The 26802-nt window shown below is 54.0% G+C and overlaps 1 protein-coding gene across 1 annotated transcript; it reads right to left on the reverse strand.

Moving 5' to 3' along the window:
- Positions 1–1063: 1063 nt before the first annotated feature.
- PLEKHN1 (pleckstrin homology domain containing N1) lies at positions 1064–25153 on the reverse strand. Its single transcript, XM_074892990.1, has 15 exons — positions 25074–25153; positions 23274–23373; positions 17770–17916; positions 17315–17395; positions 15801–15888; positions 11969–12093; positions 10428–10577; positions 9972–10052; positions 5802–5871; positions 5198–5352; positions 4445–4639; positions 3690–3950; positions 2002–2214; positions 1694–1742; positions 1064–1302 (listed from the first exon to the last, which is right to left on the reverse strand). The coding sequence occupies exons 1-15, from the start codon at positions 25151–25153 to the stop codon at positions 1109–1111; spliced, it is 1989 nt and encodes a 662-aa protein (XP_074749091.1). The 3' UTR covers positions 1064–1108.
- Between the last annotated feature and the right edge of the window lie 1649 nt (positions 25154–26802).

A 26802-nucleotide genomic window follows, 5' to 3' on the forward strand; every position in this document is an offset into this window, starting at 1 on the left:
AGGCTGGAAGACGATAGCACTGAGACTCTGTCCTGGTTGTTTGTGTCCTGATCTCTCTGCTGCTCTGGAGGGGGGAAGCGAGAGATTGCAGCCCACACTGGCATCGCTCTGATCACCGCAGTGTTATGGCTGTACTGGAGTTTGGCTTGTAGTGAATTTTCTTCCTTCCCTCCCTGCCTAGATAGTCACAGGCAGCATTTAGCATGAGCCCAGTAATGTGCAGAGGGGTCGGAGGAAAGGACACAGTCCCATTAGGGGAATCTTTGGGCATCCTTTCTAGGGAAGACCTTGGTAAACACAAACCACTTGGCATATTTGCTGGCAGCACATTTCTTGATTCCATCTGCCAAGGTGTCAGGCTCATAATATTCCAGGTCACCACTACGGTTTGGAGCCAGCACTGGCAGGAAAGAATTTTCTGCATGAAGTGGAAAGAACACCCCATTCTGCCCAGATCTGGATTTCTTTGTCCATCTCTGTCAGATAACTCTGATCTTGCAGGAAGACAATCCTATGAGCACAGCTATTGCTACCAACCTTATATACCATGATGGGGCATGTCTCATGCACCCTTGCAGACTTCAGAGCTCAATGGGGAAAGGTTTGGCTTAACAGCTATTCTCAGGAATCAGTGGATCCTCAAAGCGACCAGCCTGAGGGCTCTGGTAAAAAGGAAAATGGTCAAGCTAACCCAGCCACCAACCAGCCCTTTTCTTTGGCCTTTGAGTGACTGCTCTGTCTGAACACCCAGTCCCTTTTATCTGAGGGAGCCTGACCAGTCTTTTGTTCTTCCTTTTATTTTCAGGGGGGCAATGCTGTTCCCTAGCCAGGGTTCCCCGAGCCGGGGCAGCGGCAGAGCGCACTCCTTGACACGGCACACACGCTGCTCCTCCAGGTCCGCAGAGGCTGTTGCTTTTGTGCTTTGTCCCCATCCTCAGATTTAGGGGAGAAGTTTGAACTCTGGACCTGCCAGGACATGGGAACCAGCCTTTTGAAGAGCAGGGCCCTTCTCTTTGCTTTGTATGCTCCAGGCTCCTCACCCTGGAGGGAAGCCCAGTGAGAAAAGAGCCTGGGGGGCTTTTCTGTGCCCGGCTATGGGGGCCTTCCCTCAGGCCTGGTAAAACTGCTGGCTGGGTGCTGGGGAGGCGTGCAGGGTGCCTGGCTCCTTCGCCTCAGCTTCCCACAGGTTGTCATAGCTGAAGTCGCTCTGGAAGCTCTGGAGCTCGGCGTAGTCATGGTAAGCTGTGGAGTCGCGGAGCGGGCAGCTGGCCTCGGGAAGGTCGTAAGTGCTGACACTCCCATCTGCAAAAAAAAAACCAGACCAAGGCACTCAGAGAGCTCATGAGCAACCCAGCGGCTGCTGTCTCCTTTGCCAGCACACAGGAGGGTCAGCAAAATCGTGGCCCAGATGCAACTAGATCTGGGCAAAGCGGTGGAAGCTGCAAGTGTGCCACAGAACAAATGATGAGCCCCCACGTGTGACGGGTGGCCAGTGGGCAACTGCCTCCACCAGACAGACACAGGCAAGGGGCAGGTGACAGACTCGGGCCCACCACGGGGAAGCAGGAGGGAGGAAGGGCATGCACGAGTCCCCACGCTCCCTCTCAGCCCTGCTTTGGATGACGTTCGTGGAGACAGACTCCAGTGAGGTGGGGTGGGCTGCAACACCCAAGCAGCCTCCCAAGAGTCTCACCTGGTGGCTGCAATGAAGGGCCCAGATGTTCCTCTTGCAGAGAAGAGACCTGAGAAGAAAGAGACGCTCTGATGAAGATGACTTGGCACTGCAGTCCTGGGATACCGCACACCAGGAACCAACCTTCTGTTGGTTCCCCCATCCCTGCTCCCCGAGACACACCCCATCACACAGCAAAGGGCTCAGAGCCCTGCAGTGACCCACCACTCTTCCAGCCTGGAGAAAAGCAAGCTTGCCCCTTTGCACCCCCATCTACTCCCCTGCAGCCTGCAGAGTGTGGAGCACTAGGATTGCATTTAGAAACTCACCTCTTCAAGATAAGAAGCATCAGAAAGAGGCCGCAGCTGGAGACGGCATGAGGTGCCCGGGGGGCTGTAACTCGGAGCCATGGGCACCTCTCTGCAGTGGCTGCTGGCCAGGGGCTGGCAGTTCCTCTTCTGCAGAGAGAGATGCTGGGCTACCGGGATGGCTGGGCATCCGTTCACCTGTGCTGAACCCGTCTGTCCATGACACTGCAGGAACTTAACCAAAACAAACTCCAGATTTGATACCTGCTATGGAGAGTTGGCGAACACTGTCCTGCTGCTTCCCACCTGTGAGCCAGCCCTGCTGTGAACAGACTTAGGCAAACCAAGATTTTCTGCCTAGCTTGCAAATTCTACTACATTCCAATCTTGAAGGCCTTAGATGGGAAAGGAAGAATGGCCGTGGGTCCCTCACAATGAGGTAGTGGAAGTTGGCCAGATGTGAATGTAGCAGGATGAAACCTCCTGGCAGCTCAGGGAATGTGGAAGGACAGAGAGCAGTCAGAGAGAACCCTCCGAGGGAAGGGAGGGCTTCAGCAGTATGGGGGGATGCCAGCTACGGACCCAGAAATAGTCTTTTCCCAAGAGCTGTGCAAAACTAGAAATGTAGCCTTTAATAGGCACTCAGTTATCCCAGCTGGAATTTCTGGGGATGGATATAGTGGTGTCTGTGTCTGACTCATCTCTAGTTTCTGTAGACTGGATCACATCTCAGTCTCTGCCTTTGCTTTGTGGTTTCTGGCTCTTCCTGGGATTATTGTGACACTGGCATCCAGTGATAAGACAGGGGAAACCTGTTCCCCTCTGACTCTGTCCTGGCTTGAAAAAACAGAGAACTATGCTGTGCCCTGCCCCACCCCGAAATGCAGTCCTTGCGTTTCCACATCCCGCTCAGGCTCAGGCAGACAGCAGGAAAAGAAATGGCCCGAGGCACGATTTCTGGAGCCAAAAGCCTGTGTGCTGAGTCAGGGCTACAAGCAGGGAAGGCTCAGGGTACCTCTTCCAGGAAGCCGGAGCCTGCCAGGCTGCGGGCGCTGGGGGAGCTGGGCGTATACGGGTCAGCGTACAAGGGGGAGCGGGGCACGGCCGGCTTCTCCAGGGAGCTGGAAGCTGTCGAGGGTTGACTTCCCACCAAGCTCCATCTGTTCAGCTAAAAGGCACAATTGAAACAGGAACATGACATACTGTTCCCTACTTGCAATTTATCCCCAGGAGGGATTGGAGTGGGGAATCTCCCTGAAATTCAAGTCCCAGATGCAGCTCAGCTGTGGGGGATGGCGGCGATGACTCCCGACTGAAGCCGTCTGTGCTAACAAGGGGACTTCCCTGGGCGTAATGCACACTCACTGGGGCTGAGGGGAGGGAAATGTGGCATCACACACTACATCAGTGATGGACACATGCTGGAAAGCCCTCACAAGAAGAGGCTGTGTCCTATGAAGTAATAACACTCCTACTTGCAGAGCACCGGTGCTCATGTTGCCTCAGGAATTAGTGCCCAGCATCCCAGGGCTCCAGGACACGGTGCTGCTCCATTTGCTGGGTTTATCCTCACCCTCCCATGGGCCATTTTCCAATGGAAATGGGTTTCCCACCTGCCCTAGAGCACCTGCAAGTAGCACTGTAAGGAAAACGTGAACCGTGCCCCAGTTCCTCTGCGGTTCGACCCCTCAGGAGAGCAGCCCCCTTACATTGCTCAGGTCCAGGTGTGGCGGGGGAGCTGCAGGGTGATGCTGTGAGCCGTGTGCGGAGTACGGCTCGTTGTACACCGAGGACAGGAGCTCGCCGTTGGGGTTTTCAGGAATGAGGCCGCAGATGGTTCTCTCCGCATCCTGGCTGGGCAGCTGCTGGCCACAAGGCCCACATTTGCCTTTGGACTTTCTGGCGCTGCCCCCCCTCCGCAAGTCCTGCGCTGGCAGCCCCGTGCTTGGCCAGTTGGCCTGTGCCAGGCACTGAAATGAGAAGACAGACCCTGGAGCTGGCTCTGCTCCGGCCAGCCCCGGGTACACAGACCTGCCCGCCGGCATCGCACCGCGCTCCTGCGTCGGCACGGTCCTGCCCCACGCACCGACACGCCCCGGGACGTACGAATGCTGCCCAGGGTCAGAACAAAGGCCTGCCCAGCCCATCACCTCCACCCACCCCGCAGGCTTTTACTTTGGGGTTTCCTGACCTTTGAGCAGTCCCGTTTGCCCTTTTGCAATCCGTGCCACCAATCCTTATGCAGAGGGGAGTATTGGGGTGGGACTCTTGGGCAGACTTTTCCCTTATCAGCAATGACAAAGCTGAGCCAGGACAAATACAGGCTCCAGCGATGGATTTGCTACGCCTCACAGCAAACACCGACCACCCGAGCTCAGCCCATCCCAGCACCTGGACAGACTGCTCTGCTCAAAGGCACTGTCTGTCCCCACATGTGTCCCAGGCTTTTGGGGGGTTCACTTACATGGAGAGGCTGGGAATAGCCAGGGGAGAGGGGGTCTTCGAGCACCCTGCTTTCAGGCATCAGCACGAAGGACTGTCCATCGGGGAGAGAGCCGCTGTTCTGGGAGAGGTGTGTTAAGGTGGCCACTCTCCCGCCCGACGCCCAGGAGTTTGTACGGCCATCAGAAGTGAGGGACCCTCTCCCACTGCCGGCAAACTAAATGGGGGAGAAGAACAGCACGTAGGCACAGCCCTCTGTGTGGCCGCAGGCACATCCCCCCCCCAGCCCCATCTCCCACCTGAGCATCGCTGGGTCAGCCCAGCCCAGCCCTCGGTGACCACACACCAAAGAGCTGCCTCCAGGGCTGAGAGGGTGGCTGAGTCCAGCTGGGAAGGGCGACTGGGGCGAATGAGGAGGGCTTGCAGCGGGGAGAAGGGTGCTCAGGCAGCCTGACACCATCCCGGCTGCAGTGCTGGCAGGGTGGGTCTCCCTTCCCTTGCAAGAGCCTGTTAATGTCCTCACTGCACAACACTGTGACGGTCTGTGGCCAGGGGTCTGCTTTTAAAGGAATTTAATATAATAGATGCCTCTATAATGTAATGTAGGGCTTCAAAATAATTTGCAGGGATCAGCAACTTCATGACAGCCTTCAAGCAGGGGACTTGAAGCTAAGGCTGTTGTGTCACAAGAGTACACACACGTGGCCAGAGATAGGACAGACGAAGTCCTGGGAGATATCGCTTGAGTACCATGCAAACCCACAACATCTCTTACCTGGCCGGGGTGTGGCAGCTTTGATCCCGAGAAACTCTCTGATCCAGAGAGGGAGGAGTCAGCGTTTCGAAACTGGGCTGTTTTGAGACAGTAGAGCCACTCCTGGTAATCGTCATAGCTGCGGCAGATCACCCGGATCGAATTGATTAGTCGGCCTGTAAAAACACCGCTCGCTGCTGTTACTGGGTTTGCTCAACGGTCCGTGTCGCTTCCTTCAGAAACCCGTGGGAATGCCCTTGCTCCATCCCTCCCCACGTTCCCCCGGGATCTGGAGACCCTTCAGGGACAACGGGAATGCTCTGCCTTCGGTGCTGACCATTTGCACCCGGCTGAATGTAGGATAGGGGCAGTCACAGCCCAGACCAAAATGAGGAGGAACCTGTGCCACCGTGCTGTGACCAGCACAGCCCCGGTGCAAGCGCTGCTGCTGGCTCACAGCCTCTCCCTGCCAGGGCACAGACGGTCCAAGATTTCCAAGCAGTTCAGTTCACAAAGCTTGGGTGCTGACAGAAGCGAGGAAGACGGCCACAGCAGCTTAGCAAAGCCCGACCCAGAGACCTCCGTGGCTGCTGCCAGCACACCCCTCGGCATGCCGGACACGCACCTTCTATTAAAAAGGAGGTTTTCTCATTTTCTTCAAAAAGCACTTGGATGGCGTTGAGTGGCAGCTCGCCCTGTCGGAGAGAGAAGCAGGCTTAGGACAGCACGGCTGAGCGCAGCTCACAGCCCGTGCCGTCGGGCAGGCAAGCAGAGTGGGGAGGACAACGTGGCCGCCCCTGCAGCTCCTGGCCAGCAAAACTCCGCTTCCATAGGGGCTTTGCCATCAAAGGCTTTAGGAGCTTATCACAGTTTTGCCAGCTTAGCTGGGAGCACGAGGAGGGGAGCCCCCAGTGCAGGGTCGGCAGTGGGGTGCTTGCAATCCCCTCGGGGAAGAAGCTCAGAGCCTAAATCACCTAGGCCAGGTCTGCAGGGGATGAGAGGCACCCAAGCTGCTGCTGAGCGGGGTGAGGACTTGGGTACCTCTATACTCTCACAGGTGTGGGGCACAGGCACGTTGGAGAACTCTGTCTCCAGCAGATTGACTCAGCCTCGTCCCTTCCCGCTCACAGCTCTCTGCCCCACCACCAGCCTTATCGCAGGAACAAAGCCTCGGAAGCCAGCGTGACTGCACGAGCCATTTCTCTAAGCTTTGTTCTTACAAAGTCCCCCACGAGATCTGAGCTTGGAAAAACACTCCTTCCCTTCTAGTTCTGTTTTCAACAGTTTCCCATAGTTTAATGGCCGACTTCTCCAGAAAATTTTTCAAATATGGTCCTGAATGAGGTTTTAGTTGCTGGCTTGGGACTTCCAGCCTGCAAACAGGAATCCCCCCAATCCATACCCTGCAAAGCCTTACAAAGACAGGGTTGAGCCCTTTAAATGCTAGCTGGTGAAACGTGAGCTCTTGTGCTGTATGGCACAGTTGTGGATGCCACTCCCATGATGGGAGTGGGGTTTGCCCCTGGCAGGCACTGTGTCTATGCTCCTGTTAGCAGGGAGCTGAAGCAGAGATGCTAAAGTGGCCTGTTTCTGGAAAAACTGGAGTTCGAAGATACCATGTGCTATTGTCCTTAAGTGCAATAGCACCTTTACATGCACATCCACCACTGTCCTCTCTGCCACCACCCGGAGTCCCTTGGCCATCCCCACATCTGCCAGGGGCACTGGTCTCTGCCACGCCCAGCTCTCCCGTGAGCTCTGTGGGGCGAACAGGAACAGGCAGTATCCAGACCTCTTCTGCTCTGCTGCCCGATGTCCTTTAAGTGTCACCGCTGACAGTTTAATTCTCTGTGACGGGCAACCTGGCAGAAGGGCCAACTGTTTGTCAACACTGAAATAGGATCTAGGTCTGCTTTTTAATTTGGGGCTCCCCAAGCTGAATTTTCCTTACAAAAATGAAGTAAGAACAGTCCTGGGAGAGCAGCTGAAGCAGATTTTGCACTGCAGCCATCTCGCAGATGAGCTCGTCGCTTTACTTCTTTCTCTTTACTCATCTCTCTCTTTCTCTGAGAAGGGGGAAACCAAGTGACACACAGTTTCTTTGTTCCTTAAGCCCCTTTCACCTCAGCTGGATGTCACCCTAACCGTGTCTCTGGGCACAAAGCACTAGGCAGGGGCAGCTGGTGGCAATGGCTCTGGGAGCAGCTCCTGGCCAGGATGGCAAACACAGGCTCTGGGGCGTGCTCAGGAAACGAAGTTCCCACCTCACACCGCTCTCCCCCCTGCCCGGCAGTGGAGGAAGCACAGAAAGCAGGAGCAAAGCCCTGCCATTTAGCCAAAGGGCCTCTCAAAAGGTGAAGTCAAGTCAGGATTCATTTGGCTAAGCTCACGGGCTGCAAAATAAGGTGTCTAGCAGAAACCCCTCATCATGCCCTCACTGCAAAGCTGCACCAGCCCCACAAGGGAAACGTGGAGCTCAGCCGGGCGCCGGTGGTTTGCGGGCCAGCTGCCTCTCTGCAATAGCCTGTGGGCACACACAGGCTGCTGTGGTATTTCTCCTGCACCAGAAGTGATTTATGGGCCGAGCAGCACAGGGAGGCCGACATTGGGAGGGAAAGCTCATGCAATGCTCTGTGACTCATTTTCCCCCTTTTGCTGTAAGGAATGGACTTTGACGCTTCAGCTGGCGCAGGTGCTGCAAGGCTGCGTGTGGAGGGGGCCAGTGCCGCCTGCTCCTGCAGCTCCTCAGTGCTCCGAGGATGAGGACACATCCTGCCCCCGAGGATGACTGCGTAGGGCTTCCCCCAGCCGCCCAGTGCTCCATCCCCCCTAAGGCAACAGCTTTCTGTTTGTGCGAGGGGGCTGAAACACCAGGGGGGCTACAGCCCCACCTGGGCATCCCCAAATAACACCCACATGGGCCGCAGAGAGCCCCTCCAGCCCTCCCTGGGCACGGTGTGAACCTGCCGCCAGCCCAGCAGCTCCCCCCTTGCTGATTTATGCCTCGCCCAGGGCCTTTTCCCACCAGCGGTGAGCCAGAGCCTGGTGCTTTGGGTGAGCCCCATCCCGGCAGGCTCAGCCCCTGCCTTCCCCTTCCCTGTCCCACACACAAACTTGGCAGTGGCAGCTCCTGTGGTTTGTATGAAACTGAAGAACAAAAGGGCCGGGCTATTCCTTCACACACAAATTGTAGGGCTCAGCGTCTGCTCGCAGGGAAGGGAAGTTAATTTGCAGAAGCCCTGGGAGAAGGCTCCTGTGCCCTGACATGCCTGTGGAAAATCAGGTTCCCACTGCAGTGTCACAGGCTGGTGAATCACCTCCTGCCTGCATCAGCTGCACCGAGCCCTGCCATTACCCCAGCGAGCGAGACGCCCAGGGACCAACGCTCAGGCACCGTGGGAAGGGAACATTGCACGGACAGGGCAGACAAATCTGGTTTAAGGTTTCAAAAGCGATGAGTTAATCGGAGAGCCCAGCCCAAGGCCCCCTGACGGGTGCCCCATTCCCAGGAGCTGCAAACAGCGTGTTCCCGAAAACAAACCCCGTCTGAGGTGTGTCCCACAAGCCACCAGCTGCTGGAAAACACCTTCCCTGTTGCACTGGGGATGGAGGAGAGCTCTGACTGGCATACATCCCTCCTCAGACCCCTTCCCCTTGCAGGCACAGCCATCTCCTCTGGCCAGGGAGGTGCTCTATGCAGGTCTTCCCAAGGGTAGCCTTTGAATTAAAAGCAGCCTGCATGGCTTGGGGCCTGATGCAGACACGGTGAAATCATGTGAAGAAGGACCCCAGTTTGTTCACACTGAATTTCACAAGCCCTCAATCTCTGCAGGGTTTCCTTGACACTGGTTTGTCTCTCAGTGACTAAGAAAGATGCTGCTCCTCTGTGGGGGCAGCTCAGCTCTGCTCCACCGTGAGCCGGTGGTGCTGCACGTGCAGGTTCACACACAGTTCAGACTCTTTTTGGCACATTTGTTCTAGCACGGGAAAACAGGGCCAGAAAGCACAGGGCTGTTTAATAGCCATTGCAGTGATGTCTAAGATGGATGTTGGCAATCAAGTTTAAGGGCCATTCAGACTGCAGGCAACGCAAATGCAGCTCCCAGGGCCCACAGTGCTGCTACCCATCTGTGCTGAGGCTCCCGGCATTGCTCCTACACGCAAAGACACACCAGTGGACTAGAGAAGCGTGTCTGACATCCCCTGGAGCACTCAGGCCTCCACGTCCTTGCTGGCCCTTCCGCTGGCGTGCCCAGACATTGCTCAGGGCCCTTCTTCCACAGAGGGAAAGAGCAGCAAACGCCTCTCCTCTCTGCCCGCCAGCTAATTAACTGCCTTTGCCCTTCCCCACACGCATCAGACGTGCTGCCTGGATGCTACTTGCTTCCAAGTGGTCCCACAGAGCGGGGCCTGGGAAGGAAAGCCCTCGCAGGGGCACTCTCTGGGGCTGTTCCAGCTCCTGGTCTCAAGCAAGCCAAGCCAGGCTCTCTGCCAGCATAACCACAGAGACATGCCAACCTCCCTCCTCCCAGAGACTCAGATTCCTTGGCAGCCAGCTCCTTTCCCCCTGGGCTTTTGTAGGAGGGCAAGGTGTTTCTCATGGGAAGATAGCTTGCAACATCCCTCTGCCTGCTCACCTGCCAGCTGGCAAGGGAGCAGTGTGGAGGGCAAGCCCTTGCCAACTCGAGGAGCACAAGGGAACCCAGGTGGAGGGGAGCAAGAAGCCAAAGAAGTGCTGAAATAGCCACTGTGGATGGGTGAGAGAGAGCAGGAAGGTGCTCCAAAATGAACTTACCTTAAAACAGAGGCTGTTGCGCTCTTCAGATACTATCACCAGTGTGGATGGGTAAAGCACCAACAGCCGGTCATGCTGCTCCTTGGAAAATAAAGAGGAAGAGGGTTCCCTGTGCACAGGGCTCAGATCCACAGAGCCCTTTACTTTGTCTCTCTGACAGCAGCAGCCTGAGGCAAGAGCTCTGGAAGCAGCCGAGCGACAGGGCTCCACGGGAGACTCCTGCCAGCTCCAGCTGCCAGGTCTGTCCTGCGAATGCTTATGCACGTGCTGTCCCCAAGCACCGCTGCTGGGCCACAGAAGCAGTAACAAACCTTCTTCCATTTACCAGGATGTAGGTAAAATGACCTTCGAGGGACCCGCTGGATGAGTGGCAGCAGGACTCTGCGCTACTCACTCCATCCAGTGCCTTTTCTGAGTCACGCTGGCAGAACGCTGCTCCCCAGAGATGTATCCTACCTGGAAAGGCAGATGCTGAAGCTTCACTTTGGAAACACAGAGGACATCGCCTAGAGATTCCCGCTGGGTCCCTCTCCACTCCTGGACAGGCATGTTCTGCACAGACCACCGCAGCTCCTCCTTCCCCACGGAGCTCTGCTTCCAGTCGTTCTAGGGACAGGAGCAGAACTGAGAAGCATGGCAGACATGTCCTCCCCTAAGAGTTTACCTAGTGCACAGCCCATCTCAGGACACTTTTCAGGTGTCAGAAGCAGGAAAGGGTAAATAAATCTGGGCAGGAGCCAGTTTTCCAGCTGGGACGGAATAATCATTCTTGGTACCTGGCATGATCTGTACATCGCCTTTCAAAGGAGAATACCTCTCTTTCACAAGACAGGGAGGGAAGTAAAACACCCCACAGAGACTGGAAGAGAAGACAGGTCTCTTGAATCCGGTCCTGTTTTCCAGTCTCCTCCTCCAAATGTTTTGTAAACTCTGGATAATTGCACAAGCATCCAACTGGGTGAGAATTCCTCTGTACCAGGCCCAAACCTCTGACTCTTCAGAGGCTGTGGAGGTGGCACTCTGGGTTGCACATCCCCCTTTCAGCACACACACCCTGCCAGGCCCTCTTGCAAAGCTTTTCTTTCTGTACCAGGAGACTGCACAAAAGGCAACCTCCAGAATTAGAAGCTGTGTGCACAGAGACACACAGCAGAAATGCAGCAAGCTGTTGTCAGGTCTCAGCACCTTTGGGGTTGCCATTCAGACTGAAATCCCACACTCACTCTGGCGCTGCTTGCACAGAAATACAACTGTCTGAGCACAAATACACGGTTCCTCTGCAGGCAGAGGGGTTCCCAAGCAAGACCAAGTCTGTCAAGCACATGTAATAAGCATATCATGGTTATTTTAGGGGCGGTGGAATAATTAAAGGAAGCGAGGGCCATGAGGAGTATTGCCCAGGACCAGCTCTAACGGCCACACAAGCCCTTGCCACACTGCTGCCCTGGCCTAGGCTAGCATTCTGGCAAGGCTGGCACGTGCTGCTGGTGGTGAGGGGCAGTTGCCACACATCAGAAGGGCTGAATTACAGACCATGTGCAGCTGGAAGTGGTACAAGTGGCACCAAAACCCCCGTGCACCATGTCAGAGGGGCAGCTCCCTGACTGGTGTCACCGAAGCACTCAAGCAGCTGGTCCGGAAAAAGGGGGTTAGGCCGGGAGTTAACCCCCCCACCTCCTTCCAACATTTTGAAAGAGCAGCAAGCACAGCAAGGAGCATTTGGAAGTGGACCCAGACCCCCTCTCCCCTTCCACCCCCAGCCCTCTGTTCGAGCTCCCCAGCCCGGAGGAGGTGCTCAGACCCCATGGGGCACTCAGGATTCTGGAGGAGGAAGGTGTTAGGTCAGCGCCTAGAAGTGTGGCCCAAACGGGTGAGAGGCTGGCTGCAGAGATTATCCTTCACACTGAACACAGCAGGAGCAGTGCAGCATCCACCCAACCTCCCAGCTTCCCCGGTCATTCAGCTCTGAGCCCACCTCACCATCCCGAGACACTAACCTGAGAGAGGAAGGGCAAGCCAAGGCTTCCTCCATTTAGCTGGATCTGTTTCTCCAGGTGATAAAGCCACTGCTTCAGCTCTGACTCAGTGGGGCAGAACACGATAAGGGGATTCAGCAGAGGACCTAGGTATGCGAGACACAAGATGAGCTGAGCAGATAAGGGCACCAGTTGCAGCATCAATAAGTAATCGGCTGGGCAGAGCTGTTACGCTCAGCCCATCACACCACGGGATGCCTGTGAGTGCGTTGCTCTGTTGACATCATGCTCCAGCCCTTCCTGCCACTACCTTGAGCATGTTGCCTCAGAGCAGGCACATCTACCTCTGACCACCAGGCACTTTTCAGTCCAAAACCAGGCCAAGAACAAAAATCAAAGACAGTACAAAAATCAAGCCTGAAATCAACAGATTTCAGCTTTGAAAGTCCCCAACAGTTTATGAGAAGCATCTCTGCGGGCAGAGACTATCACACTGTGCTGCTGCAGACAGCCTGCCTCAACGCAAAAGTTTCATGCTATTTCTTAGTTTCACTTTAGCACTCAATATGGAGAACATTGGTAGTTTTCTGACACTATTTATTGCTTCACCAAACATAATCTGTGCCAGACAAGCTGAAGCTGCTCTCAGACATACTCTTGAAGGGAGGAACAGCCCTATATCTTGTTGACTTTAATGTTTCCAGCTATAATTTGCTTAGTAGCATGAGCAAAAAAGTCTCACACGCCCTCTGCTACTCACTACAGACATAACCCAGTGACGTTAATAATAATTTCTGGCAGGCTGCAGAATGTATGTTATGATTAATAATTTACCAGTGATCTCATATTAAACCATACTTGGTGCATGCTCAGTAAGATCTGGCTTTGCAGGACCTGGAAGTATTTAGATAAGCAAGTGCACTGGATAAGCATGGTACTTTGCCCTTCCGTGGAGTCTTTCATCCCATAATTCCTGCATTATTTATGAACAACAGTTAATTAAGACTTTGAAACACCTCTGTCAGGAAATGCACTAATACAAAGTAAAGGTGGGGAGACTGAGGCAGAGACTCCCTGAGTGATCTTCCATAAGTCACCCCGTTCAGACCCACTGCAGTAATTAGGTGTCGAGCATTGCCAGGCATCCCAGTGTCTACATACCACTGCGGCTCAGGAGTTCTCTTGTCTCCTCTTGCCTTGATTTCCCTGCCTTTGCAATGGACATAAAGTGATTCCCTACTTTACAGAGTTGCTAGGAAGGTGCTAGCGTTATCCAGATGTTCTGGCAGCTCTCAATACTTCTCTGGGCATCCAGGCCCTTATACAAAAAGCAGGAATTTTGCTGCTAGGGCATGACCCTTAACATGGCACTGCTTGCTCTGCCACCTCTTCCAAGGCCAGCCTCCCAGACGTAGCCTGAGGGCTGTTCACCTTGCCACGTCTAAACAGGGCCCCAAAGGAAGAGAAAATGAGAAGAGAAACTCCTTCCTAAGCCTGAAGCCTGAGACATGCCTGAAGCTCGTGCAAGGAGCTGCTGGGGAGGCTGTGAAGCAGAGCCTCAAAGGCTGCTGCTAATTCAGTGGCTGCCATTTCCCTCAGCCCCAAGGGCACGTTTGTGGCAGAGCCATGACACAGCCATGCTGAGTAACCTGTGCCAGCCCGCGTGCTCTTTTCTTCTGCCCTGTCCTTCCTCTTTCCTTGTGAATGCTTCCAGAGGAACATTAGAAGCAAGGAAGCCCCTTCCCGGAGGAGCAGCAGTTTATTCCCACCCAAATCTCTCTGTCTGGAGACACTAAAAAGCTGCAGCACTTGCAGGTGAGGCAGAGGTAACTCCAGGTGCTCAACAACTTCATCAGCATCAGAGGCTGTGCAAGAGATGGACCGCAAAGCCAAGGTGACGGCCACCCGCCGTCCACTTTCTCTGTGCCACTGCACCACGGGACGGCTCTGCTCACTGCCGGGCTTCCCTCTCACGCTCCACCTCTACATTCCCAGGAATCGTGGCGGCATCTTCTCATGTACTGAACCATGCTAGAAAGGGCAGTTGATGGGGAACTACTGACAGCACCGGATTTCACAAGACGATGGACGTGTCTCAGAGTCATGAGACAAAAGACCTTCACCCTGACCCTGTGTGGGGCCACAGTCAAGGCTCTTATCCCCTCCGTGCCTTGATTTCTCCCCCTCTAGCAGAAAAATAAAACTGCTCCACTGATCTCCCAGCAATCCTAAATATTGCTACCTCCCTGGTTTCTTTGTGTCAGTGCTTTCTGATATATACAGCACTCTCCGTCAGAAAGGCTTTCGCTTGCTCTTTCCCTAAGGAGGACACAAACCCAACAAAGCTCGAGGCAATTTTCCACCCAGCCACACTCCTGCGTGTTCTAATACAAGCAGAACAAGTCCACCCACCCCAGTGCAGACGCCCCTGACAGGTTATGCCTGGGAGAAGTTTTCCTTCACTTTACAGACTCTCCAAAAGGGTTGGAGAGCCCTGCCTAGTGCAGTGTAACAAGACCACAACTCATCAGTCCTTAAAATTAATGGGTTGTTTGTACCAGCTCCTTTTTGTAATTTATGTAATTCTGGGGTTTGAGTGGCCATTGTATAACTTTCTCTCTAACAGAGGACACCAGAGTACACAGACAGTGGGCCTAGGACACAAATGAACTTTCTTGGCTCTGTATCGTTACTGGGTTATTTACTTACTTCTGTGCACTTCATGCTTTAACTACTACTCTTGGGGGCTTGCGTCTGCTGTAATTCAGCAGTGACTAAGCCCAAAGAAGCCTCCAGCCAAGCTGCAGACAGGTTGTTATCCCAGGAAAACTTTTATAAAGCAGGATCACTCTGAGAAAAATTGAAAAAGCTTGTGGAGGCAGGAGTGCTGGTGAGGGAAAAGCTGGGGAAGTGACATCGGGTCCTGATAGCACCAGCCCGGCATTATTGGTAGCGGCAACTCAGCTCTCGGCACTGTTGCCCGTCCTGTGTGCTCGAGCAGCGCCACACATCAGCACGCAGACGGCTGTACGCGTGCCTGCTCGCAGTCCCTCCCTGGCCTCGGGGTTTACAGGAGAATGGGAGAAGGAGTTTTATTTGTAGAATGGTTTTGGTTGGAAAGGACCTTAAACACCATCTAGTTCCAACCCCCCTGCCACAGGCAGGGACACCTTCCACTAGCCCTGGTTGCCCAAAGCCCCGTCCAACCTGGCCTTGAACCCTTCCAGGGAGGGGGCAGCCACAGCTTCTCTGGGCAACCTGTGCCAGGGCCTCACCACCCTCACAGGGAGGAATTTCTTCCTTACATCTAATCTAAATCTACCCTCTTTCAGTTTAAAACCATTCCCCCTCATCCTATCCCTCCCTCCCTGATCAAGAGTCCCTCCCACCTTTCCTGTAGCCCCTTTCAGTCCTGGGAGGCCGCTCTAAGGTCTCCCTGGAGCCTTCTCTTCTCCAGCTGAACCCCCCCAACTCTCTCAGCCTGTCCTCACAGGGGAGGTGCTCCATTCCTTTGTTCAAATGTGGTGCACAAAGAGCAAATGATTGGGCAGAGGTGGGAACTGTCACCATGTGTCCTGAGGACTGACCAGCTGGAGCACAGGACCATCCTTCCTCCACGCTCCCTATCCAGTCCCTTCCCTGCAGCTCCGGGCATCACTGTCCAGGTGTTTTGGAGCAGAGAAGCCTTGGAGGAAAAGATGCAAATAGTGGGAGGAAGAGCTTCAGCTCTCTGCAACCTCTTTCCAAAATGTGGTTCTTCTCTGGGACTAGGTCAGAGCAGGACAAAGAGCAGAGACAGTCGTGATTCATACACCCTCTGTTCTCTGTTCAAAGCAAACAAAGAGGCACCAACCTGCAATGCGGAAAGCGTGATCCTCCTGCCCCGTGCTCTTCCCATGCTCAATTTCACACACATTCAGCTCTTTTAAAGGCAGCAGTCCCTGCATAAGAACACACCATTATTTTGGGGGGCAGCCTGCAGGCAGGTTCTGCAATTAACATCCCTTTGCTGTAGGAGACTGGAAGTCCAGACTCAGCACCAGCAGGCTGCTGTGGCTCACTGTCAGACTGCAAAACATTGCTCTGAGGGGAAACATTTGGGACTGCGATCCAGCACATTCCCCGGAGGAAGGAGGCTCAGCAGCTCCCTGGGCTCCGTGGGGCCAGTACTGCAGCAATCCTCTCCTATGCTGGCACAAACACTTTCTTTGTCCTCCAAGTCTTTCAGTTTTAAGAGAAACCTCAGCAAAACAGTGTTGGTCTAACACAAGAAGGCCAGAAGATGGAAGTGACCATAAAGCAAAACTGAGCTGTCCGGTTTCTGTACTCCAGTTCCTCAGAGTCCCACTATAATGAGCACAGGAATGGATAACAAGCTTGCATTCCCTGTCTTGGGCTTTCTAAACTGGGATTGTAAAAGATGCTAACTGCTGTAATGTCTAGGGGCCAGTACCGGCACATTAATTCCTTTTTAATTCCTCTAGAATTAATAAACTAAGGAGCTGTTTATAAAGGAGATGGGAGATTTTGTAATATCGTTGGTATTCTGACATGTGTCTTTCCAGCTGAAGGCTGGCTTGCTGGATGACTTGAGAGATTGTCTTGGCATATCGCATTAACCTCAAGTCACCTAGAAGACAATAAATCATTTCTAAAAGGAACAAATTTTACAAACATCTACAAAACAGCCCTGCTCAGTTTTAGTTACTCATTCATGTGGAGGGAGAGCACATTCAGGGCTTCCTGTTTGTTCGGTTGTGATTTTTTGGCTGCATGTGCAAAACAGCCTATTGTTTGTAATTCACCAGCATCATCAGGTTAAAAGATTGATGAATGGTTTGCCAGGATAGCTCCCCAAGGCTGCCCTTGTTTTTTTTCTTTCCACCCCCTCCCACATGCCTCTCTCTCTGCCCGGCAGATGAAGAACCACCCCCCTGGTTCAGAACCCAGGGCCAAGGCCACCTCTGGCACCGAGGCCAGTGGGATCTTGAGCAATAGGAGCTCTGACCCTCACCAAGACTCTACGCAAAGATGTGTCCAGGTAGCCTGAACGCCTCCCATCCCTGCTCCTGCCTGCCAGCCCTGCACAAGCCCCTCTCCCTCCTCTATGGGGTCCTTTTATTCTGCCCACAGACAGGGCCAAGGACCCAGGTGGAACTGAGGTTGGCTGGGTATGGGCCTTAGGAAGAAATGCTCTCTTCCCCCAGGAGCTCTGCATCCACGGGAAGGGACTTGCTGAGATCACCTAGAGGAGGCCAGTGGCAGCCCCAGGGGCAGAGCCCCTGCCCTGACCCGCCCCGTCTGCCCAGTGCCCCCAGCTTGGCCATACTGCCCAGCTTGCCCTGGTGTCTCCAGGAGATGCCCTACCTGGTAGGTGAGTCCGTTGGAGCCCACAGACTGGAAGTACAGGTAAGACTGAAACAGCTCCAAGAAGCAGTCATTCACCTCCTGCAGAAAAGACACGTTTTGGGGTTTATCTCAGGACTCCCTCCTCCCAGCTTCTTTCTGCATCTCAGACTGATCTGCACACAGAAAAGCCAGCGGTCACTTAGCCAAGGGCCACCACCACATCTCTGCTGGTGGATCTACTGCCAGCCCAGCAGCTGAGCACAGAAACACGGCCCAGGTCCCCGCGGGGATGGGAGCTGGTGGGTGCCAGCCAGTACCCATGCACGCGTGGCAGCAGAAGTCCCCGGGCCACGCAGTAGCCTGAGGAAATCTCTGTGAGCCACATTTCCCAGAATTGCACTTTACTTCCCAGTCCTCCAGGGTCACACCATGCCTGGGAAGAGAAATGCCCACAAACAGGTGCCGCAGCTTACCTGGCAGTGCTGGAACTTAAACTTGACCTTGGAGTAATAGATCATTTTGCCCAGATTTCTGACAACTGTTTTCCTTCGTCCTTTCTTGAACAGGCTGGGGAACCTCTGGTCCAAGTTTTCCTTCTGGTTTTCTTGGTTCTGAATACTCTGTACCAAGGATTCAGGAAAAACAAATCAGAGGCAGTGGGAGGTGGAGGCCTGATGTCTGGAAGAGACATTCCCAGAACACCTTCCCAGAGGGGCCCTGGCCGGGCTGTTTGTTGTCAGGTCTCCATGCCAGCGTGGAGCTGGGGTTCGGTTACTGCTGGGAGACTGTCCTCCCTAGGCCGGTGGAGATACTGACCTAACGGGAGGTTTTCTGGGTTGGGAAAGAGGGGGTGCAGAAGCACATCCTACATTTAGGGTCTCCCAACTCCGTAGGTGACCTCCTGCCATCCTAATCAAACTCACTGGAAGGACGGATCAAGGCTAAGCAAGCACAGCTCGCCTTCCTTTGGGGTTAGTGGAAAGGTTTTCTTCACTCTACTTCCACCTGGATTCCTCAGCTCTCCCATCAGCTCAGATCCCTCAGTTTCTCTAGGTGGGGTCTAGGTATTTCAGGTGCCCAGACAATTTTGAGGCAGAGTCCCACAGCCATAAAAGCAGCTGCAAGGCACCAAGTCGTGAAGATGCTCGTTGTCAGTGCAAAATAGCTAAGGGAAGCCAGCAAGCACTGCGGGAGAGCAAGGGCTGCCCTGAGAGGGAGATAGCACTCAGGGCTGGGGGGTTCCCTTATTTCCTGCATTCTGGTTATATGGAAATTCTTCCCTCTGTGCAATGGCACAAACCCACACCCCGATGGCACTCCACTGCTCACAGCCCGGGGCTGCTCTTGCACTGACTGGATACTGCATAAATCCCAGGGATGAAAAGCTCTCCCTGCAGTTTCTTTCAGAAGAATGTTTTTATTTCTGGGGGTTGGTTGATTCCCTTCAGGAGAAGGGAAAGGCCGTATCCCTGCGAGGCCACGGACACCACTGCTTGCCCCCAGGTCTACACCCCACTTGCGTATCTGAGTGTTAAATGTCAGCTTTGTTAGACACATCACAGACTCTGGGTGTTCGTTCCCAAGCAAAAGAGAAAGGTAGGCGGGAGACAGAAGGTCTGCCCTGCTGCTTGGTCACCAGGCTGCGAGGCCACCTTGGTGGGAACCCCTCTGAGCACTGGCACCTGCAGTTCCTGGGTGGAGCTGGGAGGCAGGGTGGAGTGGTGGCATGTGGCTCCCCGGGGCTCACACGCTTCTCTCCAAACAGCATTTCCAGGAATGAGCAGGCTGCCGGGGCTCAGCGGGGATCGAGTGACAGCCCGTCACCCCGCACAGCCAGCGGCTTCCAAGCAGCCAGAGCTTCCCCATCACCCAACCTGTCCGGCCCGCGGGTGCCCGCTCCCCGTGCGCCGTGCCAAGGAGACAGCTGCGCGAGCCCCGTGATAAATGAAGAGCCAGCAGAGCTAACCAGATCCGTCTTGCTGGGGCCCCCATGACTCACCCCTCCGGCACGCGATGAACCCCGCTTCTAACCATGCCAGGGACATCGGCCGTGCTCAGCCCAGGGGGGGACCTGGTGAACCAGTAACAGAAACCTAATGCTGCCTGGACCTTTTCAGCTGTAAAGCTCAGGGTTCTTTCCAGGGCCTCACTGAGTTTAGGTAACTCTTTTTAGGACACAAGTTAACCCCTTCTCTGCTCAAAGTCTCCCTCCAGCTTTTCCAGCTGGCTCCACGCAGAACCCATGAACACGCACCCAGGTCCTCCCCTGGAGGTGGGAACCTGCTGGCTGCCAATTAATGCTCTCACTGAGAGGCAATTAAGCGTAGGAAAAGATTACATTTGTGCTACAAGCCGCTGTCAGAACAAAGAGCAACTGATCACCTGACAGCTGGGGCAGCAATAACAAAACACTGCTCGGATAAGGGCAGCAACCAGCAACAGGGACAGGGGAGAGGATAAAATAATGAAATTACGGACACAGCGATAAGCAGCAATGCTAGCTACCAGCTGCCTGGGCGATGCTGGTGCCTGGAACGTGGCAGACAAATTCTCCAGGAATAATTAGGCCCCAAGAAGTAAAAGCAACCTGGGAGATGGGAATCCAGCAGAAGTTTTGGCAAAGAGCTCAGCTGACCCACCAGCTTCCACAGAAATCCTCCCGGGGTCCGGAGGGAAAGGGAGACCTTCCACTGCCACTGTTCACGGGGCAAGAAACAAATTTAAGGGAATACCTCCTTCTCTCAGAGAAGCATCTAGCAACCCCAGGTTGCAAGGGTTTGAAGCAAGACTGAGAAGACAGCTAGATTTAGCAGCTAAGGATGTGGGCATCTCCAAGACCATGGACAAAACAGGATCACATCACTGAAATCTCCTGCTGCCCTTTCAGCTGCAGGCTCCCACGCAGCAGGCCCTGGCTGCCCGTGCCACACCACCCTTTCCAGCCCCAGCAGCCTTATCACACATGATCAGGTATTGCGGTTTCGCAGGAAGAAGTGGGACTGTTCAGGTCCTTTTTTTTTTTTTTTTTTCTACCGGGCAGGTCTCTCCTGTTTTTGTCTGGCAATTTTACGTCCTTCACTGGAGTGCCACCGTTAAACCCCAAATGAATCCTGTGTACACACGCAATGGCATGGCCGAGCGGGCTGGCAGGTGGCACGGGCAGACAAAGCGGCCACAGCTCCCACCTCCAATTTTGTGGTTTCCTCTGTGAGGCCACTTACACTGGGTGGCACAGAGGTGGCATCAGACACCATCCTGCCCTGGCCACAGAGGGAGCCTGGGCATGAGCTCCTCTGTTTTGTCCCTCTGTGATTTCCATGGTTTCTTTGTCCCCCGCTTGGAGAAGCTGGTTGACTAGTGCTGGCTCAGGCTTTCTCACTCAGAACAAAAACCATTTGTAAGGTTGATGGTGCTTCCCATCAACTCCTGATCATCTGCTTAGGTACAACAGCAGTTTCCCAGGATGCCGAGGACTTGCCCAAACCCAAGCTCTGGAGAAAACAGCTCCTGCTGAATCTCAGATGTCTCTGGGCTCAGACCCACAGCTGCATCCCTGCCCTCTCTGAGACAGGTTTACAGCCACCAGCATGGCCATCCCCCAAAAAGCAGCACTGGGAACCCCACGATGTCCTGTGAGAGTCGGGGACCTGTCTCAGCCTCCTCCACCGCATCGCTCATCTCCCTGGCCCACGCACCCCCTGAAACCGTGGGGATGCCTCAGTGTGCAGCCAAAATGAAAGGGAACTAGCACTTATCATCCCCCTGAAAGCCTCCCCAGGCAGCTCTTCACTCCCCTGGCTGGGTTGTGCTGGGGGGAAGCACTCTCCTTCCCCAGCCCCATCCTGATTAGCACCGTTCCGTTAGCTCAGCTATCCCGCTGGCTTTGAGGCAGTGCAGAACACTGGAAACCTGGTTTCTCTCAGGGTTTGGCAAAGCAGCAGGTCTCCGGCAGTGCAAGTGCCCTGACATGTTTTCTTGCTCTCTCCCTCTGTCCGGATGCCTCATCCTACAGGTAGAGCAAGTTAATAATTAACCTGCCTCAGCCCCTGCAGACCCCAGTGACTCCCAGCTGAATCACTAACCCTGGCAGCAGGAAAGGCTCAGCCTTGCAAGGTTGGTGCCCTGGGGCTCCAAAAGCTGCTGTTTAATGATAAAAGAGGCAAACGAGAAGCACCGCTCTTCTGGCACATCCTCCCCCCTCACTTTTGCTTAGGCTTCACAGAAGTGGTAACTGGGAAGTGTGGGAAACAGGGCTGAAGGCTGGTGGGAGCAAAAGGCGCTGGCTTTGTGTGCCAGCTGCCCGTGGCATGGTCCAGAGGGGGCTGGTTTTCAGGGATGTCACTTGCCCCAGTCCCAAACTGCCTGCCATGGCCAGAGGTTGGGCGACCCCATCTCCTCTGAGATTGCATCGGAGGAGTCCCAAGCTGACGGCTCCTCTCTAACCTGGCCCCGCAGCAGCTGGTCACCTCCCACTCTCAGAGGTGTTTCTCCTGAAAAGAAGGGAGTGGGAAAGGGACTAAGCCAAGGCCTCCTCCAGGCCACACAAGAAGCTTGTGGCTGAGCAGGGAGTTTGAATCCCATCTGCCCCAGGCGAGGGTAACATCTAAACAACTGCTCCACCCTCCTTCCTTCCCTGAAGAGATCCCACACTCTTGTGCTCGGGAATGAATAATCTCTTGGTGACCTTCTGTCAGCTTGCAGTATTTGTTAGCCAGGATCCGCTATGAGGACAGCTCTCCCTGCTTCCCCAGGGGAAGTATCCAGGATCCATCTGGGACCTGGTCCCAGCAAGTGCTGCCCAACCTTTCTGGACAGCAGCTGAGTCCTGCAGGGAACCCGCGTGCCCATTACCCTCATTCACAAATAACGGGCAGGACTGTGAAACAGCCCCAGTTCTGCTGTGCTTCCCACCTGTACAGCTCAGGACATGTGCCCCACAAGAGAGGACGGTGCTTACCCACAGCCACCTCACAAGCCAGGAGTAGGATCCCAGTCCTGCTCCCTCTCAGGCTCACGTGAGGAAAAGCAAAGGTCCTTTGGGTTGGAAAAGGCCAACCTGGGAGCAGTTGAATGGAAAGGGACTGCAGGGTCCCTGCCTGGGGGGAGCAGATGTTTGAATCTCTGCAGCAACCCGAAGTACATAAGCAAGACTGCTCAGAACTGGGTCCTGCAATACACCAAGCCCTTCACCAGCACCTCATCACCAGTGAAGTAAACCTAACTAGCAGCTTGAAACCCAAGAGATAATGTCCTGCTGCTGATCTTCTCTGAAATTACCTCTGCCTAGCTGTGAGTCCCTGCCTCAGTTTCCCCCCACGCACGTAGCCTACTTGCCACGCAGCGGGGGAGATGCATGCACAGGCCCCAGAGCTTGGTCCACATCCCTGGCCCACCCCAAGGGACCCAGCAAACATCCTGGGGTTCATCATTTCACCTCTGCTTTCCCTGAGCAGCGCTGGGAAACGGGCCATATGGCCACAAGGCTGGTACGTGCCTGGGACAGACCTGCCCTTCCTGATTACCTTCCCAAGGCTTATTGCTAATACGCTGCCTGCTCCGTCTCATTCCAGCGTGGGAATGAATCATCCTACCTTTGAATGCTCGCTCTAATTTTCCCTTCCTTCACAGGCTGCCCAGAAACAAGAGAACCAAGAGCAAAGGGGTGTGTGAGGTATTCTCACCACGCTGCTTGCTTTGCTCTCAGCACAACCCTCCCACCCCGTCACCCATTTTGGCTGAGGGCAGGTCCCCTCAACACCTGCATGGGGACCCTGGAGCAGCTCACTCTGCTGCTGTGAAGGGCACAGGGCTCATCCCTTCCTGGGCTGCAGAGGTGACCACCATCTCCTTGAGACAGACCTGCTGCTACCCCCAGATTCAGCCCCTTCATCCCTCTTACACACAGCGCTGTCCTTGGGATGGGTGGGAATAATCTCTGGGAGCAGTGGGGAGAGGGGTTGGATGTGTTTGTACTTGCCTTTCCTGGAATATACTGCAGGATTTTGTCTGTGGTCGTATCTCTCTCCTGCCCTCCTTCTATACCAAAAAAGCTGGGCAGTTTTTTCTTGCCATTTTGTCTACAGAGGGGAGAAAAAAACCAAAACACACATGCAAACACAGATCTAGGCTGATGCATTGTGAATTCTGCCCAGAAATAAGGAAGCCAGAAAGCTAAGTAAGCAATTTGTCACGGGCTTTCTAATCATCCCAGCCCAGCAAAGGGCTGATAAACAGCCTGGGAGAATTGTAGTGGGGTTTGTGCTGCACTTGTTGGTGTTTCTTTGCTTTTTAACGCATCTTTGCATAACCAAACGATCAGCTAGGCTCATCTGTGGCTCCAAATCAGCGGAGGGACCAGATGTTCCATTGCAAAATACAGAGCCCAAATCCCGTCCTGACAACTCTTCCAAAGCCCCTGGAGTGGAGATGTGTATGTACACATACACCAACAGATATTCACAAACAGGTTTTATTTCTGTCTTTGTGGTTTTCCTCTCTCTTTCCTTCCACTCCCAGCAAGGCCCCCAGCTTCTCCTGGCATGCACACCATTAACGACCAGTCACCGATGCCGTTTAAGCAGCACTGGGACTGTTTTGTGGGGACTTCCCAGCAGTCACTCTCTCTTGCAACCAGACTGCAGGGTTTAGTTCAGCAGAAACCAGGCTTATCTCCACGGAAAGCCATGAGCGTGGGAAGCCAGGACTCAGCGGGGACAGGAGGTGCTCTGGGGCTTGGCTGCTCCGCTCCAGCTACCTGATGTCAGCCCTCCAGGGACCAAATTCCCCAACCGATCCCCTCTTTTTTATCCCACAGTAGCTCCACAGACTCCTACAGGTTTCCTCCCAATTTATGGCGGCACAGGGGACCAAGGGGACAGTTTCAGTGTCTCCTCCTGACCAGAAACCCCTCAGCCTAGCAGAGTTTACGGGGTTTGTCTCAAAGCCCATCACGTACAGTGAACCCAACGCAGGTGGGGCCGGCAGGTTCGTGAGGAATCACCCTGGTTCCTGACAGAGCCCAGAGCGCTCGGGATGGGGAGGGCTCTGCTTTGTGCGTGTGTAGGTACCGGCAGCAACACTGTCACCGTGCTGATGGGAGCACAGGTTGGGGGGAAAGGGAATCTTGCTCTGCACTCCTTGGTGGGCTCTATTTTGGGGCAGCCATCCAGCGCTGTGGTACCTGACTGCAGCCCTGGCCAGCCCAGCACCAAAGTCCCCGGAGGATTTCACAGACATTTTCTGTCGTGCCTTCCTTTAGGGTTACAAACGCAGGTCAAATTCTATAGGCAGAGTGTTGGGATTTGGGGCTTTCTCTCTAAGAGGAGTGTGGATGTTGTTTTTTCACGACACAGCACCGCCACTCTGGGCATCGTGAATTTAAAAAAAAAAAAAAAAATGGCAAGTGAAAACAAGGAGCGTCAGGCATTCTGCACCTTGCCCTGCCTGTCTCGTGGGGGGTGGTTTTGATTTTCAAAGTGAAATGAAAGAAATCACGTTTCTCCTGGGGGCAGTGTCGCTGGGATACCCCACCGGCAAAGCCCTAAAATTCCTTCCCAGGCACTTGTGGCGACCTGATCGCGTCTGGCAGCGCCCAGCACCCTGTGAAACCCTGCAAAAGCCCGATTCTGCTGAGCTCGTAAATAACTCCCGGGTTTCCCGAGCGGGGCTCCGCTGCCAGCCCAGTTCTGCCCGGCCCAGCGCATCGCCCGGGCGAAAGCCGGCGGGGAAGCCGGGACCACTTGCAAAGCAGCCCAGAGGAAAAGCCAAGAGTACTTACTCTTTCTTCAGCGAAGGCTTTCTTCGGAAGGAGCCTCTGAGCCTCCCAGGTGCCTGAGGAACACAAGTGATGTTCCCCATGCCGGCAGCGGCTGGAAGCGCCCGGGAGCTGCGGGGAGCCGGGAGGTTTGTGCGTGTGTGTCCGTGGGTCTGTCTGTGGGTCTGTCTGTGGGTCTGTGTCACGCAGACGCTCCCCTTCCGCCCGCCGGGACTCCTGTGGGTGTGGGCTGTGCGAGGCTTTCGGCCGCGGCTCCTGCCCCTGCCCCTCTCCCCCCGCCCCGCTCCGGGCTGGGAGGGGCGAGCCGGGCCCCGGAGGAGCGCAGGCAGCGCAGGCAGGGCAGGCAGCGCAGGCAGGCAGGGCAGCAGCCTCATCCCCCAGTCCCTGCTGCCTCCCCGACAGCCTCTCTCTTCTCCCGGTCCCCCTTAGGAGAAGGGTTTCAAGCTTGGGGAGTTCTCCCAAGTTCTCCCAACGGTGCCCTCAAGGTGGGCAAACCTCCTCTTTGACCTCATTTTCCTCGTAAAGAGGAATTGACCCCAGAATTAAAAACCCAGCGGTGCTTAGATGCAAGGGAGCGACCCCAGCACGCTAAACATTTCTTACCGGCAAACAGGACGAAGCTGAACCCCTAATAAATGTGTCTGGAGCGGTTTTTTTTCCAAAAGGAAATCAATCACAGTTCAGCTGGAAGAAAAAAGGACGCAAAAAGATAATATTGGTGATTATTTCTTAGGCATTCTGCGAGGAGTGAGGCTGCACTCAGGCCAGTGGTATTAGTTAAAAATAACCAGCCTGGATTAGAGGTGAAGTGAAAGAAATAGTATAAAAATATAAGCAATAAACAGGGGAAAGCGAGACTATATTGAACTCTAGAAATTACGGAAAATTGATAAAGGAAGCAAAGACCAAAAGGAGACATGTATCACCAGCAAAACTAAAGGGATATTTATAGAAGAAACACTTTAAAAGGAGGCAAACCAAAGATTCACGACCGTGGTATGAGTCCCTTGCTGTGTGGAAATAGAAATAATAATAGTGAGTAGTTAAAGGCAATACAAAAGGTAAATGCAGAATAAATATTTCTGTTCTACGGACTGAAAAAAATCAGGCAGCTTAGTCATAGGAAATGACAAACCCCTTTTCACTCCATGGGGCTGCAGGTGGCTGCTAAAAAGCAAACACAAAGCTTAGCTGCTCTGAATCGGAAGGTCCAGAGAATTTATATAAAAGAATTTTACAAGACTTGAAAGACAATTTGCAGTAAGTCTCGCAGGACCATGGAGTTTGCAAAGAAATTGCATAAGTTAATGGAGATACCAATATTTCAATGGGTAAAGAAGACCAGCCCAGTAGTTATGGGTTTGTCAGTTGACACTGATTCCTAGGAAATGATGTCACAGCTGTTAGGGAGATTGATTAGCTTTAAGAATTAAAGGAGAATAGAATTAATACAAATCAACTTGGGGTTATGGAAATTAGATCTTGTCAAACTAATTTAATTGCTACCACATTTGAAAAAAAAATCAGATTTAGTTACTATAAAGCAGGTGATGTCACACATCTACGCAACTTTCTAGTAAGAAACACTACAAAGACTGTAAGATCCACAAATCTATTATAGACTGGCCAGCCAGGGAGAGTTAATACTGTGAACAGGGACTGTTCTCTGGGAAGAGCGTTTCTGTGGGCTGCTCCAGGGAGCAGGTTTTGTCTCCAGACTGTGCCGAGTGAC

This window comes from Strix uralensis, chromosome 23 (genome assembly GCF_047716275.1).
Source record: "Strix uralensis isolate ZFMK-TIS-50842 chromosome 23, bStrUra1, whole genome shotgun sequence".
Taxonomy (NCBI): domain Eukaryota; kingdom Metazoa; phylum Chordata; class Aves; order Strigiformes; family Strigidae; genus Strix; species Strix uralensis.